We start from the raw sequence: 26,218 nt of genomic DNA, 5'->3' as shown, positions 1-26,218 counted from the left end.
AGCATATGGGGGTATGGGAGTGTGGGGGTGGGGGTGTAAGGTGTATGGAAGGTGGGGTGTGGGATGGGGGTGTGGAGCATATGGGGGTATGGGAGTGTGGGGGTGTAAGGTGTATGGAAGGTGGGGTGTAGGGTGTGGGGGTGTGGAGCATATGCGGGTATGGGTGTGTGGGGGTGTAAGGTGTATGGAAGGTGGGGTGTAGGGTGTGGGGGTGTGGAGCATATGCGGGTATGGGTGTGTGGGGGTGGGGGTGGAAGGTGTGTGGAAGGTGGGGTATGGGGGTGTGGAGCTGTGGGACCTGTGGAGCTGTGGGGTGTGGGGTGTGGAGCCCTGTGGACAGCTGCCCACCTCACCCCACAGCTGGGATAGGTCTCCCTACAGCACCTCCATTGCAGAGTTTTGGTTCCCAAAACTGTGGGAAAATAGATGTCTGCTGGCCTCACCCAGTTGGACCCCAGGAAGGACAGGAAGTTCCCTGACGCCACCCCCCAGTCCTGAGGCCACTAAGCACCAGCACAGTCCAGCCGCTTCCTCCTCCCCTCCTCCCGGGGCCTGTGCGGCTCTCTCCCAACGCCGCTAAGGAGGCCACTGGAAGGGAGACCACAGAACTGGCCTGGCCAGGGCCCTGCCCACGGGGGCTGGGAAGGGAACACAAGCACCGCCCCTCCCCCCAGAAGGCGGGGTCTCAACAACAGCCTCAGAGAAGGTGGCTCAATCAAGTGGCTGATTTCCGTTTTCACTTAGAGCTGGTAACCAGCAGGAAAGAACAAAAGACCAGACTGCCGGCCACCAAGAAGCCCAGCAGTTTCACCCGTGTCAGAGCCTGGGCCCCTGCTACCACCCGTATCTTCAGGACACCTCCACGGGTGCTCTGGCCTGTGGGAGAGAAAGGCAGGTGAGACTCAGGCCCTGCAGATGCCTGATGGGACGGCTGTGCCGCGACACTAAGAGCCAGGGTGCTCTGGACCGTGAAGGTAACATTCTCTCTCTCTCTTTTTTTAAAGATTTATTTTATTTATTTGAAAGACAGAGTTACCAGGAGTAAATAGAGACAGAGAGAGTCTTCCATCCACTGGTTCACTCCCCAAATGGCCACAATGGCCGGAGCTGAGCTGATCCAAAGCCAGGAGCCAGGAGCCTCTTCCAGGTCTCCCACACGGGTGCAGGGGCCCAAGGACTTGGGTCATCTTCCACTGCTTTCCCAGGCCTTAGCAGAGAGCTGGATTGGAAGTAGAGCAGCCGGGACTTGATCTGGTGCCCATATGGGACGCCGGCTGCTGCTCTGTTCTCACTGTTCTTTGGCATGGCCCAGCTCCAGCCATTGAGGCCACTTGGGGAGTGAACCAGCAGATGGAAGATCTTTCTCTCTCTGCCTCTCAAATAAATCTTTACAAATCCACCTGTTATACCAACTGCCGTTGGATGTGCTGTGGGTGACTGATGCGAGCACGAGTGTTAGTGCAACACAGAAGACTCAAGAGTAACACGTGTGCGGTGACTGGGGCAGAGGGAAAGCAATTCTGGGAATGCACTGCTCCACAGCGCCAGCCCCAACATTCTCTTTTTAATCTTTACTTATTAATTTTCAATTTATCTGAAAGGTAGACAGGGATCTCCCACTCACTGATTGATCTCCTAAGTGCCTATAACAGGCAGGGCTGGGCCAGGTCAACACCTAGAACTCCATCTGGGTCTCTCACATGGGTGGCAGGGGCCCAATACTTGAGCCATCTCCTGCTGCCTCCTGCAGTGGACATCAGCAGGAAGCTGGACTCAGAGGTAGAGCCAGGACCGACACCTTTGTACCTCGCAGCACCAGACACCAGATGCCTGGCCCTGACAGCCTGGTGCCACCCTCCGAAGTGTCTGCTGCCACTGTCCCACCTCGGGGCAGGTGTTTCCTTCACACAGGTTGAACACATGGTGAGCACGTGTTACCTGTTACTACGAAGTGCCTTGGAGGCCACATCTCGCTCTTGGCGAATGAGAGTGTGTTGGGGGCCTGGGCAGTCATCAAGCTGAGATCAGTTCACTGACAAGTCAAACCATTCAGAGGGTGCAAAAAACGGACAAAATTCAAGCATGGGAAAGATTCGCCTTTGGGTAGCTCATAGTGCACGAGGGACCTGGGGAGCCCGCTGACCCTGCCAGTCATGGCACTTCCTGCTGGCCAGCACCAGGCCCTGGTTGTGTCTCCTGTGCCGGGCATGAGCACACTTCACACCTGTTTTGTGGGCTATAAAGCCAGGCCCAGCACAAAGTAACCTGGCAAATACTGGCTGAGGGAGAGGCTGGCACCTGTGTCAAGGGGTGTCCATGAGCACAGCCCGGGGGCCTCTGCCCAGGACGTGGGTGAGCCTATGGGCTGTGTGCATACAGCCCACGCTGGCTGGGAGCTGCTGTCCACCTCGGAACAATGCCAGTGAGTGAAGGACCAACTGCGATTCCAGCGCAGCTGCAGAGGTCAACAGGTTTTCCCACCAACCTGCTGCTCTCACTGTTCCCAGGCCTCCTGACTCAGGTCAGACACAGCAAAACAGGCACTGCCTCTAAGAGAAAGCAGGAAACATCGCCAAGAGTGTCCGAGCAGAACAACTGTGGGGCCTGGGTCTTCCAGGGGAGGGTCCGGGGCAGCTGTCCCGCCACAGCAGTTTGGAGAGCACCACGGACCGCACCAGCGGCTGAGACCGCGGGCATCTGTGAGCAGAGCTGCCCCAGCTGCTCGGCTCCCTCTCTGCCTCCTGCCTCGCAGTGCCCTGTGCAGCTCCATCATGGAGGCCCGGTGAGCAGCCTGCAGGCTGAGCTGCCCCGGGCCTGCCTCCACCTGCCACCTTCCTCCAGCTGCACACAGGAGTCACCCACGGCCCCTGAGGTCAGGAGTCTGGCAGGGTGCCCCCGGGCTAGAGTCAGAGGGCAAGGCGACTCCTCCGGCTGGCTCCTCAGGAGGGTGAGGCTCTGTCTTCGCCCACAGCCTGGGCACCGTCCTCACGTGGGACAAGGAACCGCACAGTGTTGACCATCGCTGCATTCCCAGAATTGCTTTCCCTCTGCCCCAGTCGCCGCACACGTGTTACTCTTGAGTCTTCTGTGTTGTTTTACTGCTTGCATCAGTCACCCACAGCACATCCAACGGCAGTTGGTATAACAGGTGGATTTGTAAAGATTTATTTGAGAGGCAGAGAGAGAAAGATCTTCCATCTGCTGGTTCACTCCCCAAGTGGCCTCAATGGCTGGAGCTGGGCCATGCCAAAGCCAGGAGCCAGGAGCCAGGAGCTCCATCTGTCCTCGCACAGGGATGGCAGGAACCCATGTACTTGGGCCTCATCTGCTGACCTCCCTGGCACATTAGCAGGGAGCTGGATGAGAACAGAGCAGCTGGGACTCTCAGTGCCACAACGTGGGCCCCAGCAGCTTGATTTATTGTGACCAAGTCACTGAAACCCTCATATTGAGTTTTGGTTCTGAGTTATTTTAAAATATTTTCAAGTCTACTGGATAATTGTCTTGGGTGGAAATAGCTTGAGAACAAGTGTCTGGTTTGGGGCAAAAGGTAGGTAATGGGAACAGCAGCCCATCATGCCCCTGACACAGGCTATGGAGTCGGGTGAGAGCCAGTGGCCTCCAGTCACTTGGGAAATGAGTGGCATGGAGACTCAGGCCCTGCCGGCTGGCACCTGCCCCTGGCCCTTCTCCCCTCACTGCTGCCGCTGCATCTCTGCTTCCTGTTGAGACTCCAGGACTTTCAGGTCGTGGTGGGCTGGGTCAAAGTCTCAGTCACCACTTCAGGACCTGCCTGCTTCGGTTTGTCCGTGAGCGCTCTCACACTCTGGTGCAGCAGGAGGCACCGGGCACTGGACGAGGGGTTGGCTGATGCCACACGCTCGAGGTGGGGTCCCAATCCCAGAGTGGTTCCTGCACAGGGAGAGGGGCCCCCATGTGACACAGGCCCCTGAAGGAGAAGCAGGCTGAAAGCATAGGTGGCCTGGCCCGAGCTCTGGCTGCCCCATCGCCCCGAGGGACAGCACACTCACACTGAGTTGGGTGACGAGGAGCCAGGCACAGCTGTCTCTTTCAACCAGGTGGTCTTTCTGAACAGGTGTGTTTGTGTCGCAAAAGAAAAAGAACAGTCACATGGGCCGGGGGGCAGGGCAGTAGTGGTCAGGAGGAAAATGTGAGAAATGTACCTACAACTGCCGCTGGTTTGTGCCGAGGTGAAGAATTCAAGTTTTTGTCCAGCTCCTGTATTTCTATGGCGACACCCGGGAAGGTGGAGGTGGGGCAGGAGGGACGTGCTGCTATGGTCAGCAGCTGCAGAGCCCCGTTCAACCCACCAGACCCTCAGAGCCCCGACCTGTTTCCCTACCTGTTCCCAAGCACCCACCCCAAACCGTGTTCCAGGGCCAACATCTCACGGTTTAACCAAACAAGTGAGGCGATGGGGCAGTAGCAGCAGCCTGGGGCTGCCCCTCCCTGGGGCTGCTCAGAAAAGCTACCCCACAGCTGTCTCAACCCTGGTCTCCAAGCCTCCTGCAAGAGGGCTGGACCTGTGGCCACAGCCAGAGGGAGGGAGCCGGTGCCGGTGCTTAGCCAGACTCTGTTCCCAGGCGCAGGAAGGGAGAGCAGGAGGCGCCCTCCACGGGGAGCCTGCGGGCGGGCAGAGGCGTGGAGACCCCACTCCTGCCCTTCCAGCTATGGGTGAAGAGGAGGGGCCCCCTCCCCTCCCTGCCCCACCTCACTTGGAACAGTGCGGGGGCGGGAGAGTGCTGATCCTGCCACAGGAGGACTGCCCAGACACAGCCAAGGACAGGAGTCCCTGCCCGGGGGCATACAGACCTGCAGCAGAAGTCAGGTCAGCAGCAGGCACGGGGCAGCGCCTTCTGGGACGATGGCCTCATAAGTACAGGCACTTCCCAAACTCAGCCGCCCTGCGCTAGAAATGTGTCTGCCCAGGGTGTGTAAATTATAATCCACATGCAGCCGCTCGGACAATACAGACTGAAGGGACACTCGCCCAGAGAGGACCAAGGACCCTCGAGGCACTCACTGGTCCCACTCCAGGGACCCCGCACGGGGCGATTTCCTGGGCACAGCTGTTCGCTGGGGCCAGGCCCGTGCCGTGAGCTGCCTGGGCAGCAGCCTTTGCTCCATCGCCCCGGGCCTCGGGGAAGAGCAACACTGCAAATAAACACCCAGACAGGAGGCCCCCACGCCTGGGGCTGAGCTGGAAGAAACGCCAGCTCGAACACCCGAGGCACAAATTAGAATGGAAGTGTTTGAGGCACTATTTTTACTTGTTGATTGGAAAGTGAGCCTTTAAGATCATATTGTCTGACGTAATTTCTAGTGGAAATTCATACATATGTGTATATATATTAGGAGTCCTGAAGCTGCTTGTTCTCTTTGACAAGATAACCCCACTTTTAGGAATTGGTTCTAATGAAAAGGAGACAGGCTTTGTGCACGAGGACGTCCCGGGAAAGCTGTCGGGATTGCCAGCAGATGACCCACGTGTCCAGAGCAGGAGCAGGCTCAGACGTGCCCAGCCGCCCTGGGGCGGCAGCCACCCTGCCCCTCCGGGTCTCACCAGCACCCCAGCACTGGGCAGTCCTTATTGCTGGGCAGGCTCAAGGCATGTTCCCTCTGCAGGGCATGGCGCCGTCCCCATGGGGCAGACCCCTGGGGCGTCAGGGATGGTGCCGGTACAGCAGCACCCACGCATTGTGATCCAGGTGACCTGTGTGTGTCCAGGTCCCGTGTCACTCTGCTACCCTGAAGGGGCGTGGCTGAGGGAGTGAGAGCCAGTTCCCACTGGGTCATCCTGGGGGCAGGATCACCGCAGTGACCAAGAGGTGTCTGCTGCCCAGATATGCGGTCTTTCAAGGTGGGGAAGCAGAAGACATGCAGATGCTGCTTCCAAACACACCACGTGTGTGCATACATGCCACACACACAGCATTACACGTGCCACACACAGTACCACACACACCCCACACAGCATGCAGTGTCACACATGCCACACAAACGTGTCACACATACATAGCACACACATAACATGTGTGCCACACACCACACATGCCATAGACACGAACACATGTAGCACACACACCATACACAGCATCAGACATGCCACACAAACATGTCACACTCACACAGTACCACACACAAGTAACAGATGTACACATATAACACACACAGCACCACACGTGCCACACAAACGTGTCACACATACATAGTAGCACACACATAACATGTGTGCCACACACCACACATGCCACAGACACAAACACATGCACCATATACACCATATACAGCATCAGACATGCCACACAAACATCTCACACTTACACAGTACCACACACAAGTAACAGATGTACACATATAACACACACAGCACCACACGTGCCACACAAACGTGTCACTGGAGACACACGCCAGGGACCCTGCACAGGGTGTTACTTACACAGTACGCATGTAGCACACATACCCCACACAGCATCACACACCACACACAATGTGCATGCCACACAAGACATACGTCATGCACGCACACGCACAGCTGCGTGCAGAGCTCGATGAATGTCCTGAGTTGATTCAGTCTGCCTGCAGCCATCAGGAGAGCCACTTGGAGCACAGGGTAGGAAGGGCAGGTGCGACGGCAGGGCTGCCACTTCCGGGGCCACCCCAGCTCTCCCGGCCGCACCTCCGTCACTCCCAAAGTCCTCGGGGCCACCCTGTGTCCCGAGACCTCCCTCCAGCCCCACTGCGCTGAGGAGGCTTCACCCTGGGCTCATTTCTGCATGCTAAACCAGACTTCAGGCAGGGCTGTCCACCACGGCACCCCTGGACCGAGAGGGCACAGGGCCTCTCAGAAACAGCCACAGGCCTGGCTCCACCGCGGGCCGAGCTGCGAGGCCCCCTGCTCTGCCTGGGGGGTGGGGTGGTGCAGGAGCCCCTCCTCCCCTCCTCACAAGGGACCCCCACAGTGTCCACTGCACCGGGGAGGCAGCAGCATGGCCTCAAATACCAGGACCGCTGTCCACTGCTGCTCCTCTGAGACCAGATGTGGGCTCCTCCCAACACTGTCCGCTGCCCCGTGGAGCTTCGAGGCCTGTGACAGTGACCCCCTGATGGCAGAGGCCAGTGCCGCCCCCACGGGTGGGATGGTCTGCAGAGAGTCCTCCCTTCATGCCTGCCTTTGCTTTTCCATCTCCCCAGAGCGCCCAGATTCAGGGCGACTCCCGCACAGAAACGGACCACGGGGCTTGCCTTGGGTCACCTCAGGCTGTGACTCCAGACCTGGGAGCCCAGGGCAGCAGGGAGGGGGAGGTGGCAGAGTCAGTCCTGTCCCAGAGCCTCGGAGCCCACTGCACTCCTGTCAGGTATCCAGGTCCACAAAGCAGGTGCGCTTTTCCTTCTGGCTCGACAGCTTTGTGTCAGTGCTGGTGCGACCGTGGCAGGGACGGCAGAGGGAAACTGGGTACGCGGCCGAGCAGGGGCGGTCAGCACAGAGCAAGAGGGAGCAGAAAGTCATGAAGCTGGAGAGGGCTGGGACAGCGCCGAGATCCTGTGGAAGGAAGACCCTGCCCAGAATCCACGGACAGCCCCGGCGGCCTTCCCTGGGTGACGGTGGGAGAGCAGCCCAGCAGCTCCAGCTCGATGGCTTCCTCTTCAGGAGCAGAATGGGTAACCGGAATCTTGGACACGAATGTCGCAGGACACACACGTTTTAAAACACTGTTCCATTCTGGCTTCACTGGGTCTCTCACTCTCATTTCTGTTAAGGCACCGGCTGTGCACACGCCCGCCATGGGCACTGCTTTCCAGGGGTTAACAAGAAGACACGGTGATGACATTGCCCCAGGTCAGATGAGTTTGTCTACACTGCAAATGCTCACTTATTAGAGTAAGGCTGCTCTAGGGGCAATGCTCACAAGGGGTCCTGGCTCAAACAATCCTAAACTCTCCAGGTTGCTCTAAATGACACTGCCTGGGGAAAGTAGTTTCCGAAGCCCTGTCCCTGTCGCAGGAGGCACTGTGCTCGGGCACAGGCTCACACGGGCTCACAGAGAGGCTCTCAGCTGACCTCCCACGCCATCTGGGATGTATCGGGCAAGCACGGTGTCCCATGGGCTGTGCAAGTGCTGTGAGCACAGGTGGGAGCCGTGAGGAGGCCACAGACTTCTGTGGGAAGACACCTGTGTGCAGGTGCTGGCCCCGGGGCTGTTGGAGTCCTGCGCTCCAGCGATGAGTGGGGGGGAGTGTAGGAGACTGCAGAGACAGCGCAGAGCCAGATTGTGCAAGGGCCTGAGGACCAAGCCAGGGTCGGAGAGCTCTGCCCAAGGCCCTGGAAGCCACTTGCTGCTTTCATCTGGGCACTGCCGGATCTGCCTTCTGGAAAGTCCCCTGGAGGCAACGGGCTGGGCCATCCCCACACAGGGCCTTCGTCCGGGTGGAGCGGACACTCGCCAGGCGGAGCCCAAACCAGGACTCTCAGTATCCAAGTTCTTGACCCAACTTCCCTGTGGATTTGCTTGGTCTTGGTCTGAATTGTGTGGAGAGAGAAGCCCTCCAGAAGCCGTTAGGCAGCAATGCCCCAGCAAGTCATGCTTGTGCACACGCGTGTACTCACTGTGCAAGCTGTCTTCATGCTTCTGCTATGGAAAGTTTCGCATTAACTCCCTTGGGCCTGTGACTCAGCTTCGGCAGCTGTCAGCGGGTCCTCTCGTTGCGCCTGTGCCCACTCACTTGTCCCAATTCAAGCAAACGCCAAACCTCCTCTTGCTTCATTCATGAATATTCCACAAGTTTCCTCTAGCAGATGAGGGAGCTTTCTGTTCGTCTCCACAGCGACATCGCATCTTTCAAACATTCTAGCAGGGGAGGCCGGGCATTCAGCCAAGCACCCGGGCTTGGTTCCCGGCTCTGGTTCCCGAATTCTGCTTCCTGCTAATGCAGACCCTGAGAGGCCCCAGTGAGGGCTCCAGTGATTGGGCTTCTGACCCGGTGTGGGAGACCTGGACCGGGTCCCCAGCTCCTGGCTTCAACCCCAGCTTGGCGCTTGGCGCTGTAGGCATTCCCTGTGAACCAGCAGACGGTCACTACCTGGTCTCTCTCTCTCCCTCTCAAAGAAAAAAGAAAAAGAATTCAACAAGTATACTCCAAAGTTATCCAAGTATCTCCTAAGTGTTTCCATTTCTCTACTTAGGGTGGGGGTGGGAAGGACAGCTGTTGTGGCACCGTAGGTTAAGCTGTCACTCGGGGCACACACGTCTCAGGGCACTGGCCTCCAACCCAGCTCTCTTTTAATGCATACCCGGAGGCAGCAGAGTAGGTGACGGCTCAAACATGGGACACTCAGATGGTGCTCCTGGCTCCTGGCCTGGTTCAGTCCTGGCTGTTGTGGGCATTTGGGAGAGGCAGATAGAAGATCTCTCTCTTTCTCTCTCTCTCTCTATTGCTCTACCTTTCAAGTAGATGAAAATAAATAAACACTTTAAATTTCTCCAACTGGCCCAAGCATTTTAAAATGCTTGAAACAGGAACCCAGTCCAGGGCCTGCCCTTGACTGACAGCTGTCTCTTCTCTGCGCTTCCCCTCGTCTCCTCTTCCTCCTGTTGGGTGGAGCCTGGTGCTGTCCTGGATGGTGCTCAGAGCCCCCTGTGTTCCTTACACTGCTCATGGATTAGGAGCTGTGATCAGGTTCAGTTTTCTTGGCCATGGCTGTGTTGCTGGCCTGCACACTGAATGTGGCCTTGATCCAGAGTCCATTGCTGTCGACAACCAGGCCCTGCAAGGCCCCGGCCTCGCCAGCACTGGCCCTCAGCCACACTCTGGGCGCTGCTCAGATTTGGACACACAGCCCTAGGCTCCACATCTGGCTGAAAGCAGGTGCCATTTTCTTTTCAATGTGGATTTATTTTACTGACTTCGAGGGCAGAGAGACAGAGACAGGGAGCTCCCATTTGCTGGTTCACTCCCCAAAGGCCCACCAGAGCCAGGGCTGGGCCAGGCCAAAGCTGGGAGCTGAGAATTCCATCCAGGTCTCCCTCGTGGGTAGGACTCAGGTGTGCGACTACCTCCCAGGTGTGTAGTGGCAGGAGGCTGGAATCAGAAGTGGAGCCAGGGCTTGAGCCCGCCCAGGAGCTGAGCTTTCTGCCTTGTCCGGTTGATGTGCCTGTTGTTCCTGCTTTCCTGGGAGAGCACAGCATGGCTACCGTGCTGGTCTGTGCGTAACCATGGGCCGTGGAGGGTGGACATCCCTGCAGACCCTGGCTCCCAGCAGAAAGGCTGGCGGCACCAGCCTCACCTCAGGCAGGTCACTTCCTGATTGTACAGGTAGGACAGACAGTACTTCGAGGTTCTTCATGGGGCGGGCACGGGACATTTGTTTGAACACAGGTGAAGTCGTCAGTCTTCAGTTCCCTGCCCAAGTCAGAAGGTGATAGTGGAGCTGAGACCAAGTGCTCCAGGCCGATGCACGAGAACCAGGCTGGGGGGCAAAGCGGCACCCCCGACACACCCTGGCTCTGCCGAGACTGGAGACACGGCAGATGCAGCCTTGCCCTCTGCACTGCCAGGGTCCCCCACAATGGCCAGGAATTAAACGGGGGCTGGGACCACACTGCCGGAACTGGACGCTGACCGCTTCAGCAAGGAACTGCCCGCTCGCAGCCATTTCCTCACCTTTGAGATGAGCACAGCAAATCCCCGCCCCGCCGCCCCGGGCCCTGGGCCGCGGTGCACAGCTGCGGGGCTGCGCCGGACTGCAGTCGGGTGGCTGAAGGGGCCAGGACCTGGTGCCACTCAGGGCACTGCAGTAAAAGGCAACTCAGGTTTTTAAATTAGCTACAAACCAGTGAAGGCCTGAGCATTACTCTGAGTATTGTTCTGGAGACAGACACACGCCTCCTGGGGGCAGCCGCTCCACGGACAGAGGCGGGGGGCAGGACGGGCCGGGCAGGGGTGCCCAGGGAGGGGGCGACGGAGCAACCACACCTGTGGTGCCGTTCATAATATTTATTTTGGAAAAATATTTTAAAAAGGAATTTCTTCATTAACAAAACCGTAAAAAAACTCAAATAACATTTGCACAATATTCCATAAATACATTTATATACAAAAAATATAGTCACATAGACCCGAAGTGCCTTTATACATATTTACCAAAATTTAAATTATAAAAAATGAACATCACAAAATACTCAAGCTTTACAGATATCATGAAAAATATTTTTACAAATCAAAAAATAACACATTTTTTCCATCTAGAAAAACACATTTTAGTATCAAAAAGGACAATAAAGGCAGTGTTTGTGTTTCTAGTTCAAGAACAGACTGGCTCACAGGAATCCAAAAGGTACACTCAGGCAGTGCATGCGTCTCGTGGTCACCACGCCACTCCTTAAATACATACTCCTTTAAAAGCGACTGTCCATAGTGCAATGGGGCGGCATAGACGGCAGCGCCGCGGCGGCCGGCCCGCGACCGGCCGCGCGCCGGGGTGCCTCTGCGACCTGGGAAGAGAACCAGCTCGGTCTGGAGTGAGCTTCTCAGCAGCAGTCCACGGAGGGCCTCCCTCTCCTCTTTCAGCAGCATCCGTTGGGGCATATATCCTTGGAATTTTATGTCAGAGAAATGGGAATTTTGCCACATCGCTTCCAGTCTACACCTGCAGACAGAAGGGAAGTGAGCTCAGGCGAGCCCTGGGACGCCCCGGCTCCCCGCCTCCGCCCCGGGCAGGCCGCACTGACCTCGGTGGCAATAACGCACTCGTCCTTCTCCTCTGATATGACGTACACCGACTGGTACTTGGTGTCTTTCGAAGTGGAATAGACGGACTCTGGCCTTTTCCTTTCAGTTGCTTCTCCTCTACAAGAAACCCAGACAGAACCCCAGTGAAGGTGGGAAAGCACGGGCCAGAGACTGCAGGACAACGCCCCAGGAGGCCGTCCCGCCGCGCCCGCCTTCCCAGCCGCAGCACGCACCCCCGGAGTGTGGCCGGGGCAGCCTTCTCCTCCCCGGCAGAGCCCTGGGGCTGGCCCTTGGCGTCCGGCTTGCTGTGAGCGTCCCTGCTGCGGGCTTCACCACCCGTGAGGTCCGGCACGAGGTTATAGTCCACCGCAGGGTAGCGGGCTCTGAAGCCGTTCTTGTCGGCACCGTGGTCCGCGTGGAAGTCCGCCTTCTTGTTGGTGTTCTTGATCTGCGTGGGCCCGACGACGACACTGACCGACAGGTCCTTCTCCCGCTGCCAGCTGGCCAGGTTGTTCATGGTCCCCGTCTCGCCCCGGCAGGGGTCGGCAGGCGGTCGGCGCTTCTGCAGCCGCAGCCGGACACACACGACGGCAGCAGCACAGCTGAGCAGCAGCATGAGGACGAGGACGATGCCGGCACACACGGCCACCCAAGGGAAAGGCCCGCCCTGGCCCTCCACGAACTTTTCCGTGAGGTCTACCACCATGGGGCCCGGGGGCGGCTCGGGGAGCAGGAACTGGCAGTTGGGGCCCCCGTAGCCCCGGGCACACTCGCACACGTAGCGATGGCCCCTCTCGTGGCAGGTGGCCCCGTTGTGGCAGGGTGCATGCTCGCACCTGCTGAAGGGGGCGCTGCAGTTCCTGCCTGTGTAGCCCGGGGGGCAGGTACAGGAGTAGTCGTTCACACCGTCCCTGCAGGTGCCCCCATTTGCACATGGGGAGGAGGCACAGTCATCCACGTTGTTGTCACAGTGCCTCCCAGAAAAGCCAGCCTGGCAGCGGCACAGGTAGGCATCGCCAAGGTCCATGCAGGTGGCACCTGGAACACAAGGGTGGGAGCAGTTACGGGGTGTCCTCTGCACACACTGACTCATGTGTACCCCAGAGACACAGGCACAGGAAAGTCACTCTGTCCTCCACACACACCCTGATGTCACGTGGACCCACAGGCACAGGCACGGAAACAGCCATGGTGCGTCAACCACACACAGCCTGATGTCACAAGGACCCCAGACACAGGCACAGGAACACTGTGTCCTCCACACACCCTGATGTCACATGGACCCGACAGACACAGGCATAGGAATATTTATACTGTGTCCTCCATACCCTGACATCATGTGAACCCACAGGCACAAGCACAGGCACACTGTGTCCTCCACACACCCTGATGTCACATGGACCCCACAGGCACAGTACAGGAATAGTCACACTGTGTCCCCATACCCTGACATCATGTGAACCCAGACACAGGCACAGGAACAGCTATGGTGCATCTACCACATACACCCTGATGTCACACAGACCTATAGACACAGGCACAGGAACAGTCACACCATGTCCTACACACACACCCTGATGTCACACTGACCCCACAGACACAGGCACAGGAATAGTCACTCTGTGTCCTCCACACACACCCTGATGTCACACCGACCCCACAGTCACAGGCACAAGAACAGTCACACCATGTCCTCCACACACACCCTGATGTCACACAGACCCCACAGGCACAGGAACAGTCACTCTGTGTCCTCTACACACCCTGATGTCACACAGACCCCACAGGCACAGGCACAGGCTCAGGAACAATCACACCATGTCCTCCACACACCCTGATGTCACACTGACCCACAGACATAGGCACAGGAACAGTCACACCGTGTCCTACACACACCCTGACGTCACATGGACCCCACAGACACTACACAGGAACAGTAACACTGTGTCCTCCACACACACTCTGATGTCACACAGACCCCACAGGCACAGGCACAGGCACAGTCACTCTGTGTCCTCTACTACCCTGATGTCACGTTGACCCACAGGCACAGGAACAATCACACCGTGTCCTCCACACACACCCTGATGTCACACAGACCGCAAAGGCACAAGAACAGTCACACTGTGTCCTCCACACACACCCTGATGTCACACAGACCCCACAGGCAAGGAACAGTCACTCTGTGTCCTCTACACACCCTGATGTCACACAGACCCCACAGACACTACATAGGAACAGTCACACCATGTCCTACACACACACCCTGATGTCACACTGACCCCACAGATACTACATAGGCACAGTCACACTGTGTCCTCCACACACACCCTGATGTCACACAGACCCCACAGGCCCAGGCCCAGGAACAGTCACTCTGTGTCCTCTACACACCCTGATGTCATGTTGACCCACAGGCACAGGAACAGTCACACCGTGTCCTCCACACACACCTTGATGTCACACAAACCCCACAGGCACAGGCACAGTCACTCTGTGTCCTCTACTACCCTGATGTCACGTTGACCCACAGGCACAGGAACAGTCACACCATGTCCTACACACACACCCTGATGTCACACTGACCCCACAGATACTACATAGGCACAGTCACACCGTGTCCTACACACACACCCTGATGTCACATGGACCCTACAGATACTACATAGGCACAGTCACACCATGTCCTCTACACACACCCTGATGTCACACAGACCCCACAGACACAGGCACAGGCACAGTCACACCATGTCCTCCACACACACCCTGATGTCACACAGACCTCACAGACACAGGCACAAGAACAGTCGTACCGTGTCCTACACACACACCCTGATGTCACACAGACCCCACAGACACAGGCACAGGCACAGTCACACCATGTCCTCCACACACACCCTGATGTCACACAGACCCCACAGGCACAGGAACAGTCACTCTGTGTCCTCCACACACACCCTGATGTCACATTGACCCACAGGCACAGGCACAGGAACAATCACACCATGTCCTCCACACACACCCTGATGTCACACAGACCCCACAGGCACAGGAACAGTCACTCTGTGTCCTCCACACACACCCTGATGTCACATTGACCCACAGGCACAGGCACAGGAACAATCACACCATGTCCTCCACACACACCCTGACCTAATGTGAACCCCAGACACAGGCATAGGAACAGTCACACTGTGTGCTCCACATATATCCTGAAACAGCCTCTGCATCTGTGTCAGGCACCAGGAGACACCAGCCAAGCCAGACAGCTTGTGTCCTGAACAAACCCTTGCTGAAGGCAACAAACACATTCTCTGACCTCCAAGATGAGGCTGCTGCAGGACTACAGGTCCCAAAGCACAAATCAGAAGCAAAAGCAAGAGCCAGTGCGTCCCGGGCAGCCATGCTCTGACGGGCGCTGCTGGGAACCCTGAGCTGTGCTGAGCTTCAACACACACCTGACAGGGGGCGGTCAGCACCATACCCCAGTACACATGGGAACAAAGACTGACCGAGGACACCATGCTCACCCCCAGGGTCGGCCACTGAGCCGGGCCTGATCTGGGCCATCCGGGTCCAGCTCCCTGGTTGTGGGTTTGCTTTAGGCACCCTGGCCCTTGCACACGAGCAGGGGCTACACTGGGCAAAGGTGTGAACCTGGGCTTGGCTGGGTTCCCAGCGAGCACGACCTCCTGGGCCAAGGGCAGTCTCCGTGGCCCTGAGCGAGCCATTCCATGGCCTGCCTCTCTGGCCCCCTGGCATTCCCAGGCAGAGGACGGCTTCCACAGAGAACCCCCGACTGCATAAACCCACAAACAAGGCACTCACAAAGCAACGACCTCCATAGGAACATGGGGCACCTGCTAAGCCCGGCAGTCTCTGACCGATCAGGGGTTCTGCCCTCACCATTGGAGCAGGGTGAAGAGCTGCAGTGGTCCATCTTCTTCTCGCAGTTAAAGCCGGAGTAGCCCACGGGGCAGCGGCAGGTGTAGCCCCCTTCCGGGTTGTCAGAGCAGCGACCCCCGTGGAAGCAGGGGCCGTCGGCGCAGGTCATGGCACTCAGCTCACAGACTTTCCCATAGAAGCCAGGAGGGCAAGTGCAGGAATAGCCGTTCTCTAGGTCCTGTGTGACAAGATCAGAGAACACTTGCCAAAACCGCTCCACACCACACACACTCCGGGCTCGCTCTGGGCCCAGGGCTCCCAGGCTTCCGTGAGACGCCACGGACCCCCGCCTCACCGTGCAGCTCCCACCGTTCCTGCAGGGGCTGGCGTCACACTCGTCGATCTCCAGCTCGCAGTTGGCACCGGAATACCCAGGTCGGCAGGAGCAGGTGTAGCTGCCCTGGCCTGTGTTGGTGCAGGTGGCTCCATTCCTGCAGGGCTTGTGGTGTGTGCAGTAGTTCAGATCTGCCAGGGGCAGACAGGGAAAGAGGGGGACAGGAGACTCAGTGTCAAATGCAGTGAGACTCTCTTGTTCCAGGACCCCGTCACAGGGGATCCAGGCTGCCCTTACCTTGGTTGCAGAAGAGGCCCCCCCAGCCCTCCTGACAGTTACACTGCCAGGGCTGCTGGCAGGTGCCGTGGAGACAGCCTGGGTATCGAATGCACTCGTCACAGTACCGGCCCTGCCAGCCCACTCTGCACCTTGGGGAAAGAGCACACTGAGGTGAGGCTGACGGTACGTTCACATACCACAGTCCACCCTCCAGGAGCACCAATAAACCCTGGGGCCTCAGACACGTCACCTGGGGGGCCTTCAACGCCTGACCCTGGGCTGTCTACCTCCCCCCACACACAGCAGGCTCCGACTCTGGTTCAGGAGAGCAGCCTCGCCCCCTCCGCAATTCCAGCATTGAGGTGAACTCGCGTTTTCTGTGCCAACTCTTTTTTATCTGCTACCTGCTAATTTTTATAACCATCGTGGAGCAAGCCTGAGTGCAAGCCCACGACCTTACACATTTCCCAGTACTTATTAAGTAGAAACACCGCCCACCTAACCTTGCTGAGTGCTCCCACCACCTGGGGATGCCTCACCAACACCCGGACAAGGCCACACACAAACCCAAAGGACAGCCCCTGCAAACGTACTTGCACTCCCCGGGCTTGTCACAGAAGCCGTGCTGCTCGTCACACCCCGGAAGGCAGATCGCTGCGAGCCAAAAACAGACAGAACTGAGCCCACCCGCGAGTCCCAGCCCTGCCTGTGGGGGCCCGGCCCACCCGCCTGCTGGCTCCGGACTCTCCTCAGCCCAGGGACGGCATTCCTCTCAGCACAGTGGCTCCAGGACAAAAGGGCTCTCCGGAGCCCCCACCCCCACCCCATCCCCTTTTCTTCTGAGAGAGGGTCAGAAGTCTTCCCCTCCCCTCCCCCACTTCCCAGTTCTATGCACAAAGCTCCACCTCTTAATATCCCAGAAAGTGCAGATAAGAGTGGACAGCTGGCATGCAGGGTGCCAGGGCAGGACAGCTGCTCCATTGTGTCTTCTCTCCCAGCAGCTGCCCCGGCACAACAATGCCGCCTCCCCCGCCCCACGTCCCCACCCCCCACACACCCCCAGCGTGTACACACACACACACACACGCGCGCGCGCGCGCGCTTTTGCCAGAGCAGGCAGGCGTCCTGGCCGCCCATCCCGAGAGATCTAATCTATGGCACGCGAGCTGGGACTCCGGTATTTGAATAAAAAGAAAGTTTCAGTTCCTGGCTACCCCGAGCCCAGCCGGGGAACAGGAAAGGAGAAAGCCAGGGTGGGGGTGCCCCGGAGGGGCCCGAGGCAGCGGCTGAGGCTTTGAGCTGGCTCACTCTGCTGGTTACGAAACGCAGTCACCAGCAGCTCCACAGGTTTTTAAACAGAAGCAGCTCAGCCCCGCAGGAGGATGGCTGGCACTCCAGGCAGGTGAAGACACACCCTCCCCCCAGGCACAAGTCACAGCCCCTCCCTGCCCACATTCTCAGGGGTTCTGGGCCCCTGCGGGCCCCAACAGCTGCACAGCGGCCCACAGAGGTCCAGGTGCGCCAGTGCCAGCTTCTTTAGTCCCTGGAGCGGAGGTGTTCTCCACACACACACACACACACACACACGTGCCAGTCCCATGTGCCACTGCGAGGGAGCTTCGGCTGCTGTCACGGCACGGGGACTCCTGGAAGCAGCCCCGCACTCCGGCCCGTCCCTCCCTTCCTTCCTCCCCTCCCTCCCCGACACACGACACACGCCCTGGGCAGCACAAGCCTCACTTCCTGACCTCTGGCCCTGCCTGGAAAGTGCTCCTTGGCCGGGAGGCAGCTTCCCTGCTCCCTGGGCTCAGAGCCCCCCCAGGACCCCGGGGTCCCTCGGGAGGGACTCACGTTCCGTGCAGTACTGGCCTTTCCAGCCAGAGTTGCAGACCTTCTCGCCCCGCTCCCCACAGGTGAAGTGGCCGAAGGCATCGTCCCGGGGCCGGCAGAACACGGAGCAGCCCTCCCCGTAGTAGTGCTCGTCACAGACGAAGCGGTAGGAGTACTTGAGGTCGGTGCGGCCGCTGCTGTGCAGGTCCTGGGACCACTCCTCACCCACCGTCAGGTGCCTCTGTGTGGCCAGGCGGCTGATGAGCCGCTCTGGGTTTTCTGGACGGGAAAACGTGGTGGTGGGGGGTGTTGGTTCCCACAGAGAAGCCACAGAACCGTCTGTGGAGAACACAGCGCTGTTCCTGGGGGTGGGGGTGGGGTCTGTGTTTACCTGTGGCGAGGTCATCCGGGGAGTCTGTGTGCAGAGCTTCAATAATCAGGGAGAAGGTGCCCTGGGAGAACCGAAGGTAAGCCGGAAATGTACAAAACAAAGCAAAACCCAAGTCACTCGGGATGCCCTAGCCAGAGCCGAGGCTGCAGAGGGGCCTCCCTTCCCCCAAGGCCAAGAACTTTCAAAGGGCGCCTTCCGGCCTAGGCTTGGCCCTTAGCGAAGGAACTCGGGTCCTAAGGTGCGCATAGCAGGGGACCCGCGCGGTGGGCGAGGCGCAGGGCCAGGAGAACTGTCCCCGCGTGGGCCCGTCTGGCGCGGGGCACGGAAATACCGGGGTCTGAGAACCATCCGGGCTTTGGCCTCCTCGCATCTCACCCCCAGGAGGACCCGGTGCAGCCACGGCCCGGTCACTCCCGACCCGGGGGTCGACGCCGCGGGCGAGGCCCCCTAGGGCGCCCCCTGCCTGCGTGGAGCAGGAGTCTCCGAGGTTCCCGCGGGGGTGCCCCGCTACGCGCCTGGAGCCCGGGCAGGTGGGGTACGTCGCCCGCCCCGCTCCCAGCCCAGCCTGGCGCCCGCAGGTGCCGCCCTCACCGGCCAGGTGAAGCCGAAGGGGAAGCGTATGGGGTTGCTGAAGGCGGGGTCGGCGCCCGCGCCGTCGGGCAGGCTGAAGGAGTCGACGCCCAGCACGGGCGTGACGGCACTGCCGTAGGTGCAGGGCGGCTCGGGCGACACGCTGGCCTGGTAGTGCTTGAGACACACGCGGAAAAAGGTCCGGCACGCGCACGGCGGCCCTGCGCCCCCACGGCAGCAGCTGCGGTTCCCCAGGATCCCCTTCTTGTTGACGAACTCCTGCAGCTTCAGCTCGAAGACCCCCGAGCTCCAGACCTGGCGGAGGAGGAGGGGGCGTGAGCCGCCGGGCTGGCCAAGGGAGGGCCCCTTGGGGTCGACGGCGTGCGCTCGACCCTCTCTCGGGTCCGCCGCGCGCCCCGGTTCCCACCGGAAAACCCACCTGGCACAGCAGAGCCGAGACCACGGCGAGGGCCAGCGCGCCTCGACGGCCCATGGCACCCCCTGACGCGCTCGCCCTGTGGTGTCCCCTTCTCGTCCTCCCGAAAGGGCAGCGGACGCGAGCGGGGCGGACGCGGCACGAGAGCGCCCTGCTTGGCTCCAGGCTCTTTCTTCGGGGTCGTCTCCGCCCGGCCCAGGCTGCTGTCCCCGGTCCGCGCTCCGGGGCTGCGGGCCGCGCTGGGCGCGGGGCAGGAAAGACTCGCTCGGGAGGTCGCCGCTTTCAGTTTCCCTCCTCTTCCTTCCAATCCGCGAGTGGGTTAGGGTCGCCGGCTTCCTGGTTTTGTCTCGAGCGTCTTCAGAGAGAAGAGGGAGGGAGCGGAGGCGTCCCCACGGCCAGCCCAATTCCCAAGGGCGCTGCGGAGGAAGCCTCCGAGCCGATTAGAAATCCCGGCGAGGCGATAATCCGGCGGCGAGCACGGAGGGGACCTGGGCGCCGGCGGCCGCGGCGGCGGCGGCGGCCCGGGGTCGGCCGTGTCACCGAGCACTCGGCGCCCGGTTCTCCTGCGCCACCGCCAAGGCCCGCGTCTTTCCGCCGAATCCAGCCAATGCCATCCGCGGCGGCGCGCACAGGCTCGCCGGGCGTGGGAGGCGGCTCTGCGCGCTGCCCTCACCGCTCCGCCCCGGCCGGGTCTCCGCTGCGCCCTGGCCGCGGCTGCGCTGCGCCCGCGCTTATATCGCGCCGGCCGCCCGCATGGCTGATGAGATGCAAATGGCCAGCCCCCCAGCCTGGCGAGCGCGGCCACAAAGGAGCCACTTTTCCAAACCCTGCGCTCAATGGATCGCCAAATGGTCAGTGAGCTGTAAAATGTGCAACCCTCTCCCCGCCCCCACCCTCCCCGCCCCCTCCCCTCCGCTAGTCCCACACAAAACGCGCTCATTTACATTCCTGCGAAACGTTCGCGGCGAGACTCGCTGCGCTCGCGGAGCTGGTGCCGCCGCCCGGGCCCCTCCGCGCGGGCCCCTCGCGCTCCCTCGCGGCCGCACAGACCTCGGCGACGCTCGGGGGCGGCGCTGCGCCTGCAGCCCCACCGGGAGCGCCCGACCTGCGCGGCTGGAATCCTCTTCTGGTCCCAAAGGACCCGGGCCGCGGCGCCCCCCGTGGGCTCCTCGCCGGCGACCCCGGGTTTAGGGGCGTGGGGGGGGGGGGTCCGCGTTACAAGACCGAGTTCCTGGGCCTTCTTCTGCGGGGGAGGCTCCGACCGACCGAGGAGAAGCCTGGGGTTGGGCCGGGGGAATGGGGTCGCCCGTAGGAAAGGAGTGGGCGGAGCGGGGGCAGTTTCTGGAAGTTTGGGGAGGTCGGCAAGGATTCAGCTCCCGGCTGAGGACCGAGAGTGCGCCTCGGGGCGCGCACATCCTGCGCGCCTAAGGCAGGGCCAGGGAGCCCCCCAGGTACCCCAGCAATCATCCGGGGCCCCTGGGGCTTAGAGTTGGGGGTCAGATCCCCGCGGCGCATCCCCAGAGCTGGGAGAGCCCCTCCCCGACCCGCACACGTCCTCCCCTGAGCGGGTCTCTGGGTCTCGGCCCCTCTCTCCCGGGCATTCCCCCCTCGGCCTCCCCGGCTTGGTAAAAAGTGGGCTTGGTGTGTGTCGCTCGCGTGGCTGTCATTAAGGCAGTGTGTTATTGTGCGCGGCTGAGTCACTGGCTCTTTGTGCGTTCAGCTGTATGGTAATGCAGACAGCACCTGCTCCCTGCACAATGCGGAGCGGGCGAGCTCCCCTCCGCGCGCGCCCAGGCCTCTGCAACAATGTCCGGCACATGTTCCAGGGCCCCCCCCTCCCCCCCGCCAACCTCTACACAACCGTCACCTTCGTAGGTTTTTACATGTCCGTCAGACACTAGAACTTTTGTTTTCGTTTTTTTTTTTTTTTTTTTTTTAAGGAAAACGAGTTTACTGGGAGGGCTGAGAACACAGTCTCACACAATGAGTTATCTAAATTGCTCTCACACTCACAGGCGGGATGGCGGAGGAAGTTGGGGCGTAGGCTCTTGCCAGTACTTTGGCATCCAGCTTTGTCCTGGACACGCACTCTGCCATGTCCTTCCTGGCCCTGTCTGCCCCTCCTCAAACCAAACCCCAGAGCAGCTTCATCGGGTGCAAGGGGTGCTCCTCGGGGTGTGTAGCCCCCCTGCACTGGCGAGAACGTGCGCTGTCTTCCACACTTGATCACAAAGTATAGGACGCACAGAAAGAAGGGAGCCCCTCTCGCACTGGACAAAGCCCCAGACAACAGCAATCTAAAAGTCCCTGTGAAGTCATCCACAGTGGTCTCCGGCCCTGGCACACTGGGAGGCCACTCTGTGGCTCCTTTCCAGGTGACCCAGCCCTCTAGCCATACCTCATCTCCTGAATAACTACAAAGTTGCAGCATCAACAGAGACCCACACTTGAGGTTTTCTGTCTGCCTCAGGGAAAGGCAGAGTTAATCAAAAGTAATGTTTCAGGCTGAGGTGCGGGGCAGGCTGGGACCCCACCGTGACCCCTGCAGTTTGTTTCAGAGCAAATGCAGGCTTCAGAAGTCCCTGACACCTCTGCCTTGGGAGCTGTCCTCCGCGTGCGCCCAAGGCTGGGCTGGGCTGGCTCCAATCCTAATTTAATCTTGCCACCTAGTGTCAGCGAGCCTTTTCCACCGGCTCTGCTTCCTACTTCAGAGAACCCCCTTCGTCAGTGCTCTGGAGCAGTTCACGGGGGCTGGGGGAGAGGGGGTGGGCAGAGGTTCTGGGCCGGGGAGAAAGAGACTTGAGGTCAGAATCCAGAATCCTCTGTGCCTGCGAGACACTGGGCATAGATTTCAGTAAGAAACAAAATATCAGGAACCTTTTAATTAGAAAATGGAAGTGGGGAAGCAGGCTCATTTGAATGCCTGTTTAGAAAACGAAATAAAAAGCTCCACGCGCAAGGGCTTAGACCTTGGGGGGAAACACTTGCCCCAAATCTTTAACAACCCCCCTTAGCATCAAGCATTTGTTAAACTGACATGGCACAGATTTCTCGATTACAGCGGCAAAGCGGGACTGAAAGGCATCGTAAAATCCATCAGAATCCTGCCCAAGGTTCATTCTTTTCCAACTTAATTTATGCCACGCGATTCTATATTGGGGAAATCAAGCAGAAAGCTCTTTTCTCCTCCCCCTCTCCTTCCTCTTCGCCCTCCTCCTCCTCCTCCTCCTTTGCCCCCACCCCTGAGCTGGTTCCTCTTCCCCTCCCTCTTTGGGGAGACTGTTTAACTTCAGGGTTTCTATGGGGCCTGTTGTAGTTTAACTCCTGCGCACCAGTAGCGGGGATGAACAAAGGAGAGACTCGAGGCCCGACTATTCACCCTTTCTCTGCACTTTAATTTTCATTGATTGGGAAGACAAGGGGAGCCCTTGGGGATGTGAGCTGGAGGGGGTGACACGCCTTTAGACGCCATCGGCCCCCTAGCCAGCCATCTGCTCCGAACCAAATGGCGTTTTTTCACTCCCTAACTGCATGTCTCTATACTCCCACAGCCCAGCGCCCGGAACCCCCCAACGGGGAGGGAGCAGAGACAGAGTTGGTTCCGCAGAGCGGCCTCCCCGTTGGCCCGGCTCCCCACGCACCATAAATCCTCACCTTGCTCACTAGGAAAAAACAGGAAACTTTCTTTTAAACACTTCTTGATGTCTCAGCAAATTTACTGTACAAAGTGAGGCTCATTAGGGTCAGCCTCACCCGATGGTGGTTTGTCTTTTGCAGGCATGGTGCACACTCCCAGAGGCTGAGGTGTGGGCTCCTGCCCCCCCTCCACGCTTCATTGGGCCCTTGGGATGGGAGCTCATCCTGGCGTCCTCTGGGTCCCCACTGCCCTTCCCCCTGAAGGTGAGGCGCCCACGTGGGCCGCAGAGGCCGCTGCCCAGGTTCAGTTTTCTGTGTAAACAAAGTGTGGAGGCTTGAGTGGGGCTTGTGTTCTCAGCCCAGCTGAAGGCTGTATACCCAACAGAGAGGTTCTCTTCTCCCTGAGAAGAATTAGGGTCCTTGTTCACAACAACAAAATAAAAAACTTCCAGGCAGCAAAGCTGGTGTTGGTCAAACATGCCAGCTCACTTGAGAAAAGAAGACGAAGCAGGGGGCGTCGAGCCTGCGTATTAATGAGTATTAGTATCGCCTCTCGCCCCTCACCCGCTTCTGCCCCTTCTGCGACAGCCACGGTTTTGGAATCTGAAAGCGGGCAGAATAGTAGGGGCACTGGCCTGCGGGCTGTGAATGCCTGGCTCCGCGCGCCGCGCCGCCGGGGGTCCCTCCTCCCCAAGGCCCAGCGCCGCGGTCCACCCGGCCGGCCGGCCGCTGCTGGGCTCTCCCCTAGCCGGCCCACTCGCCCTCGGCGGGGAAAAGCCAGGAGGGGCACCGAGCTCCCGCCCCTGTGCTGGGGCCAGCGGGAAGGGGGCGTGCAGCCTGCAGCGCACCGGGTCTCGCAAAGAGGGTCAGTGGCGGCCCGGGGGCGGCGGCCCCGCCGGAGCTCCCGACCTTCCTCGCGCCCCGGGCCGCGGGTCCCTGCTCTGTGGCCAGCCTTGAGGATCTTACTGCGAGGGGCAACCGCGCGCCTCCCACTCGGCCCGCTGGGAGCAGTGGTCGCGGGGTCGAGGCCAAACCGGGCGTGTATGGAGCCGGACAGGGGCCCGGGCGTGCGAGGAGCCTCGGGCCTGCGAAGGCACGCGCATATCTGCACGCAAGCGCGCCCGCCCCGCACCAGCCTCGCCCAGAGCCCGCACAGCCCCGCCGCGGCCCCCGCGCCGCCTCATCTCCATGACAAAGCGCGGTTACCTGCGCCGGCACCGCGGGCGCCTTTGTCCTGGGATCCGATTACGCGGCAGCTGCTCGCGGCCGCCCGCGCCAGGCCCGAGCGGCCCCTCCGAAGCCCCTGCCCACGGGGCGGGCCCGAGCCGGAGCCGGGGCCCGGGACGGTCGGTGGGGGCCGTACTGACCGGTTTAGCGTGCGCTGGGCCAGAGACCCGCGACACGGAGCGGGCGCCCCGGAAGGCTTCCTGGAGGCGGTGGCGTCGCCCAGCGGGCACTAGGCGGGGCCGCGGTGTGGGTCCGAGGTTGGGAGGGCGTGGCCCGCGGGCACCGGTGGTGGGGTCCGGGTCGGTGCCGGTCCGGGCGGTCACCGCGACTCTGCGCAGAGCGACCAGCCGAGAAAGGCACTGAGAGGGCGGCGGGCGCGGCCCCCGTGGCCCGCGGCGTCCCCGTGCCTCCGCGCGCCCTCAGCGAGCGCGGCGGGGAACAGATGTGGGCACCTGCGGTGACAGGCCGCATATGTTCCCCCATTCACAGGCATTCAGACGCCGCCACAATGAACGGCCTTTGTGCGCCGAGTCACTAATGTATTAATCTGCTCTCCCCAGAGCACCGGCCTGTTTAATTTTTCACCAGCAATAACATCTGATCTAATCCTTAAATCGGCTCCCAAAAGCCTTCCCTCCCGCCCACCCCCTCCCGACGAACGTGTGAAGTTATTCAACCTTGCACCTGTTGCTGCTGAGTGGGGCGTGGGTCGTGGCCAGTGTGCGGTGAGGCTCCCCGCCCGCACGTGGTGCCAGCGAGGGAGGGACCGTAATTACGAGGCCGGCGCACGCACCCCTCCCGCGCAAGGGCCGGGTAGCATGTACACAAGGTTCCCATGGGCCTTTTTGTGTATTAAACTCTAGTGGTTATTATAAATATCGGTCAATGGGCCTCACCGCGAAGGTAACATAAATCTCAGATGTAAGACCTCGGTTTCCTCAGCACTTTCGCAGCTCGCCTCCTTTATCTTAGCATCCCTCATTCTATTTGGTTTGTTTTCGACCACAATGAGTCCTTTAGCCCATTGTGGCTGACACAATGCACATGGACATCAGACTGTGAATGAAGACAGAGGCCATTTAAACAAACCTCTCTCCTTCCCCTCCCTTGTATATGAATGGGCCTTCTGCGCTGGCTGCTAGGATACCGGCTTTCCAAACCCTCCTCCAGCAAATGGGCTGTGCAGAAAGGGACCCGAAGGACACACGGGAAGGGGAGCACTGGAGGGAGAGGGGCAGGCCCAGGCAAGATTTCCACTTTCAGGTCGGTACGTTTCTGAGTGTTTTCTAAGCACTGTGGGTCTGGCTTTGCCGCGAGTCCTTCCTTCCAGTCATTTCCGTTCCTAGCCCCTCGCATCAGGAAACACAGATGGGGACAGCAGTCACCACCATGATTCATCTTGGCTCGTTTTCTCTCAGGAAAACGGAACGCGGTGTGCGTAGCCATCACAACCAGTATCTCAGGTGCCCGGATTACTGATGGACTGTGGTGGTGGTTGGAGCAGCTCTATTATCACTACTAAGTGGACAGAGCAAGATACAGAGTGCTTCCAGGTGGGCACAGGCCCAGGCCCTCAGTGTTGGCAGGGATCCACCCCACCCACTGCCAGCAGAGAGCCCTTCACTCCTCAGCTTGGAGCCAGCCAGCTCTCTAGACAAATGGGAACCACGATTGACTTAGAGCAGGTGGAGCTGGGGCCAGACATGGTAGGAAGTGGACGATGCCTCTATTTCCTCTTTACTCTCATTCACTCACCATCACAGCGCTGGGCTCCACAGTGAAACTGGACCTGCCCTCTGCCCCCATGCAGATCAGGGGGTGTGTGGGGGGTGTCCAATAGTTCTCCTGATATTCCATTTTATGGAACAGATCTTATGGG

At 59.7% G+C, this 26,218-nt stretch overlaps 2 protein-coding genes across 17 annotated transcripts in view; one reads left to right on the top strand and one right to left on the bottom strand.

Annotated features, from left to right (window-relative positions):
• Positions 1–11,001: 11,001 nt before the first annotated feature.
• Positions 11,002–19,612, bottom strand: DLL1 (delta like canonical Notch ligand 1). Its single transcript, XM_008251971.5, has 11 exons — positions 19,480–19,612; positions 19,062–19,355; positions 18,471–18,531; positions 18,101–18,358; positions 16,843–16,903; positions 16,268–16,398; positions 15,992–16,161; positions 15,658–15,874; positions 11,985–12,789; positions 11,751–11,868; positions 11,002–11,668 (listed from the first exon to the last, which is right to left on the bottom strand). The coding sequence occupies exons 1-11, from the start codon at positions 19,531–19,533 to the stop codon at positions 11,663–11,665; spliced, it is 2,175 nt and encodes a 724-aa protein (XP_008250193.1). The 5' UTR covers positions 19,534–19,612; the 3' UTR covers positions 11,002–11,662.
• FAM120B (family with sequence similarity 120 member B) overlaps positions 19,532–26,218 on the top strand; it is an 84,532-nt gene continuing 77,845 nt past the window's right edge. For 6 of the 16 annotated variants that reach the window (XR_011388893.2, XR_011388882.2, XM_070074535.2 and 3 more), the window contains exon 1: positions 20,188–20,327. Coding sequence is in view for 7 of the 16 variants with exons in the window: in XM_070074535.2 (XP_069930636.2) it covers positions 20,313–20,327 (15 nt within the window). In the remaining 9 variants the exon portion in view is untranslated. Of the gene's footprint in view, positions 20,328–26,218 lie in introns of all 16 variants that reach the window. The other 10 variants (XR_016233523.1, XR_016233519.1, XM_070074544.2 and 7 more) reach the window with 7 other exon arrangements.

The sequence above is a fragment of the Oryctolagus cuniculus genome, chromosome 5 (genome assembly GCF_051225735.1).
Source record: "Oryctolagus cuniculus isolate XC-2025 breed Fujian yellow rabbit chromosome 5, ASM5122573v1, whole genome shotgun sequence".
In the NCBI taxonomy this organism is placed as follows: Eukaryota; Metazoa; Chordata; class Mammalia; order Lagomorpha; family Leporidae; genus Oryctolagus; species Oryctolagus cuniculus.
This window is presented reverse-complemented; position numbering and strand designations above follow the sequence as displayed.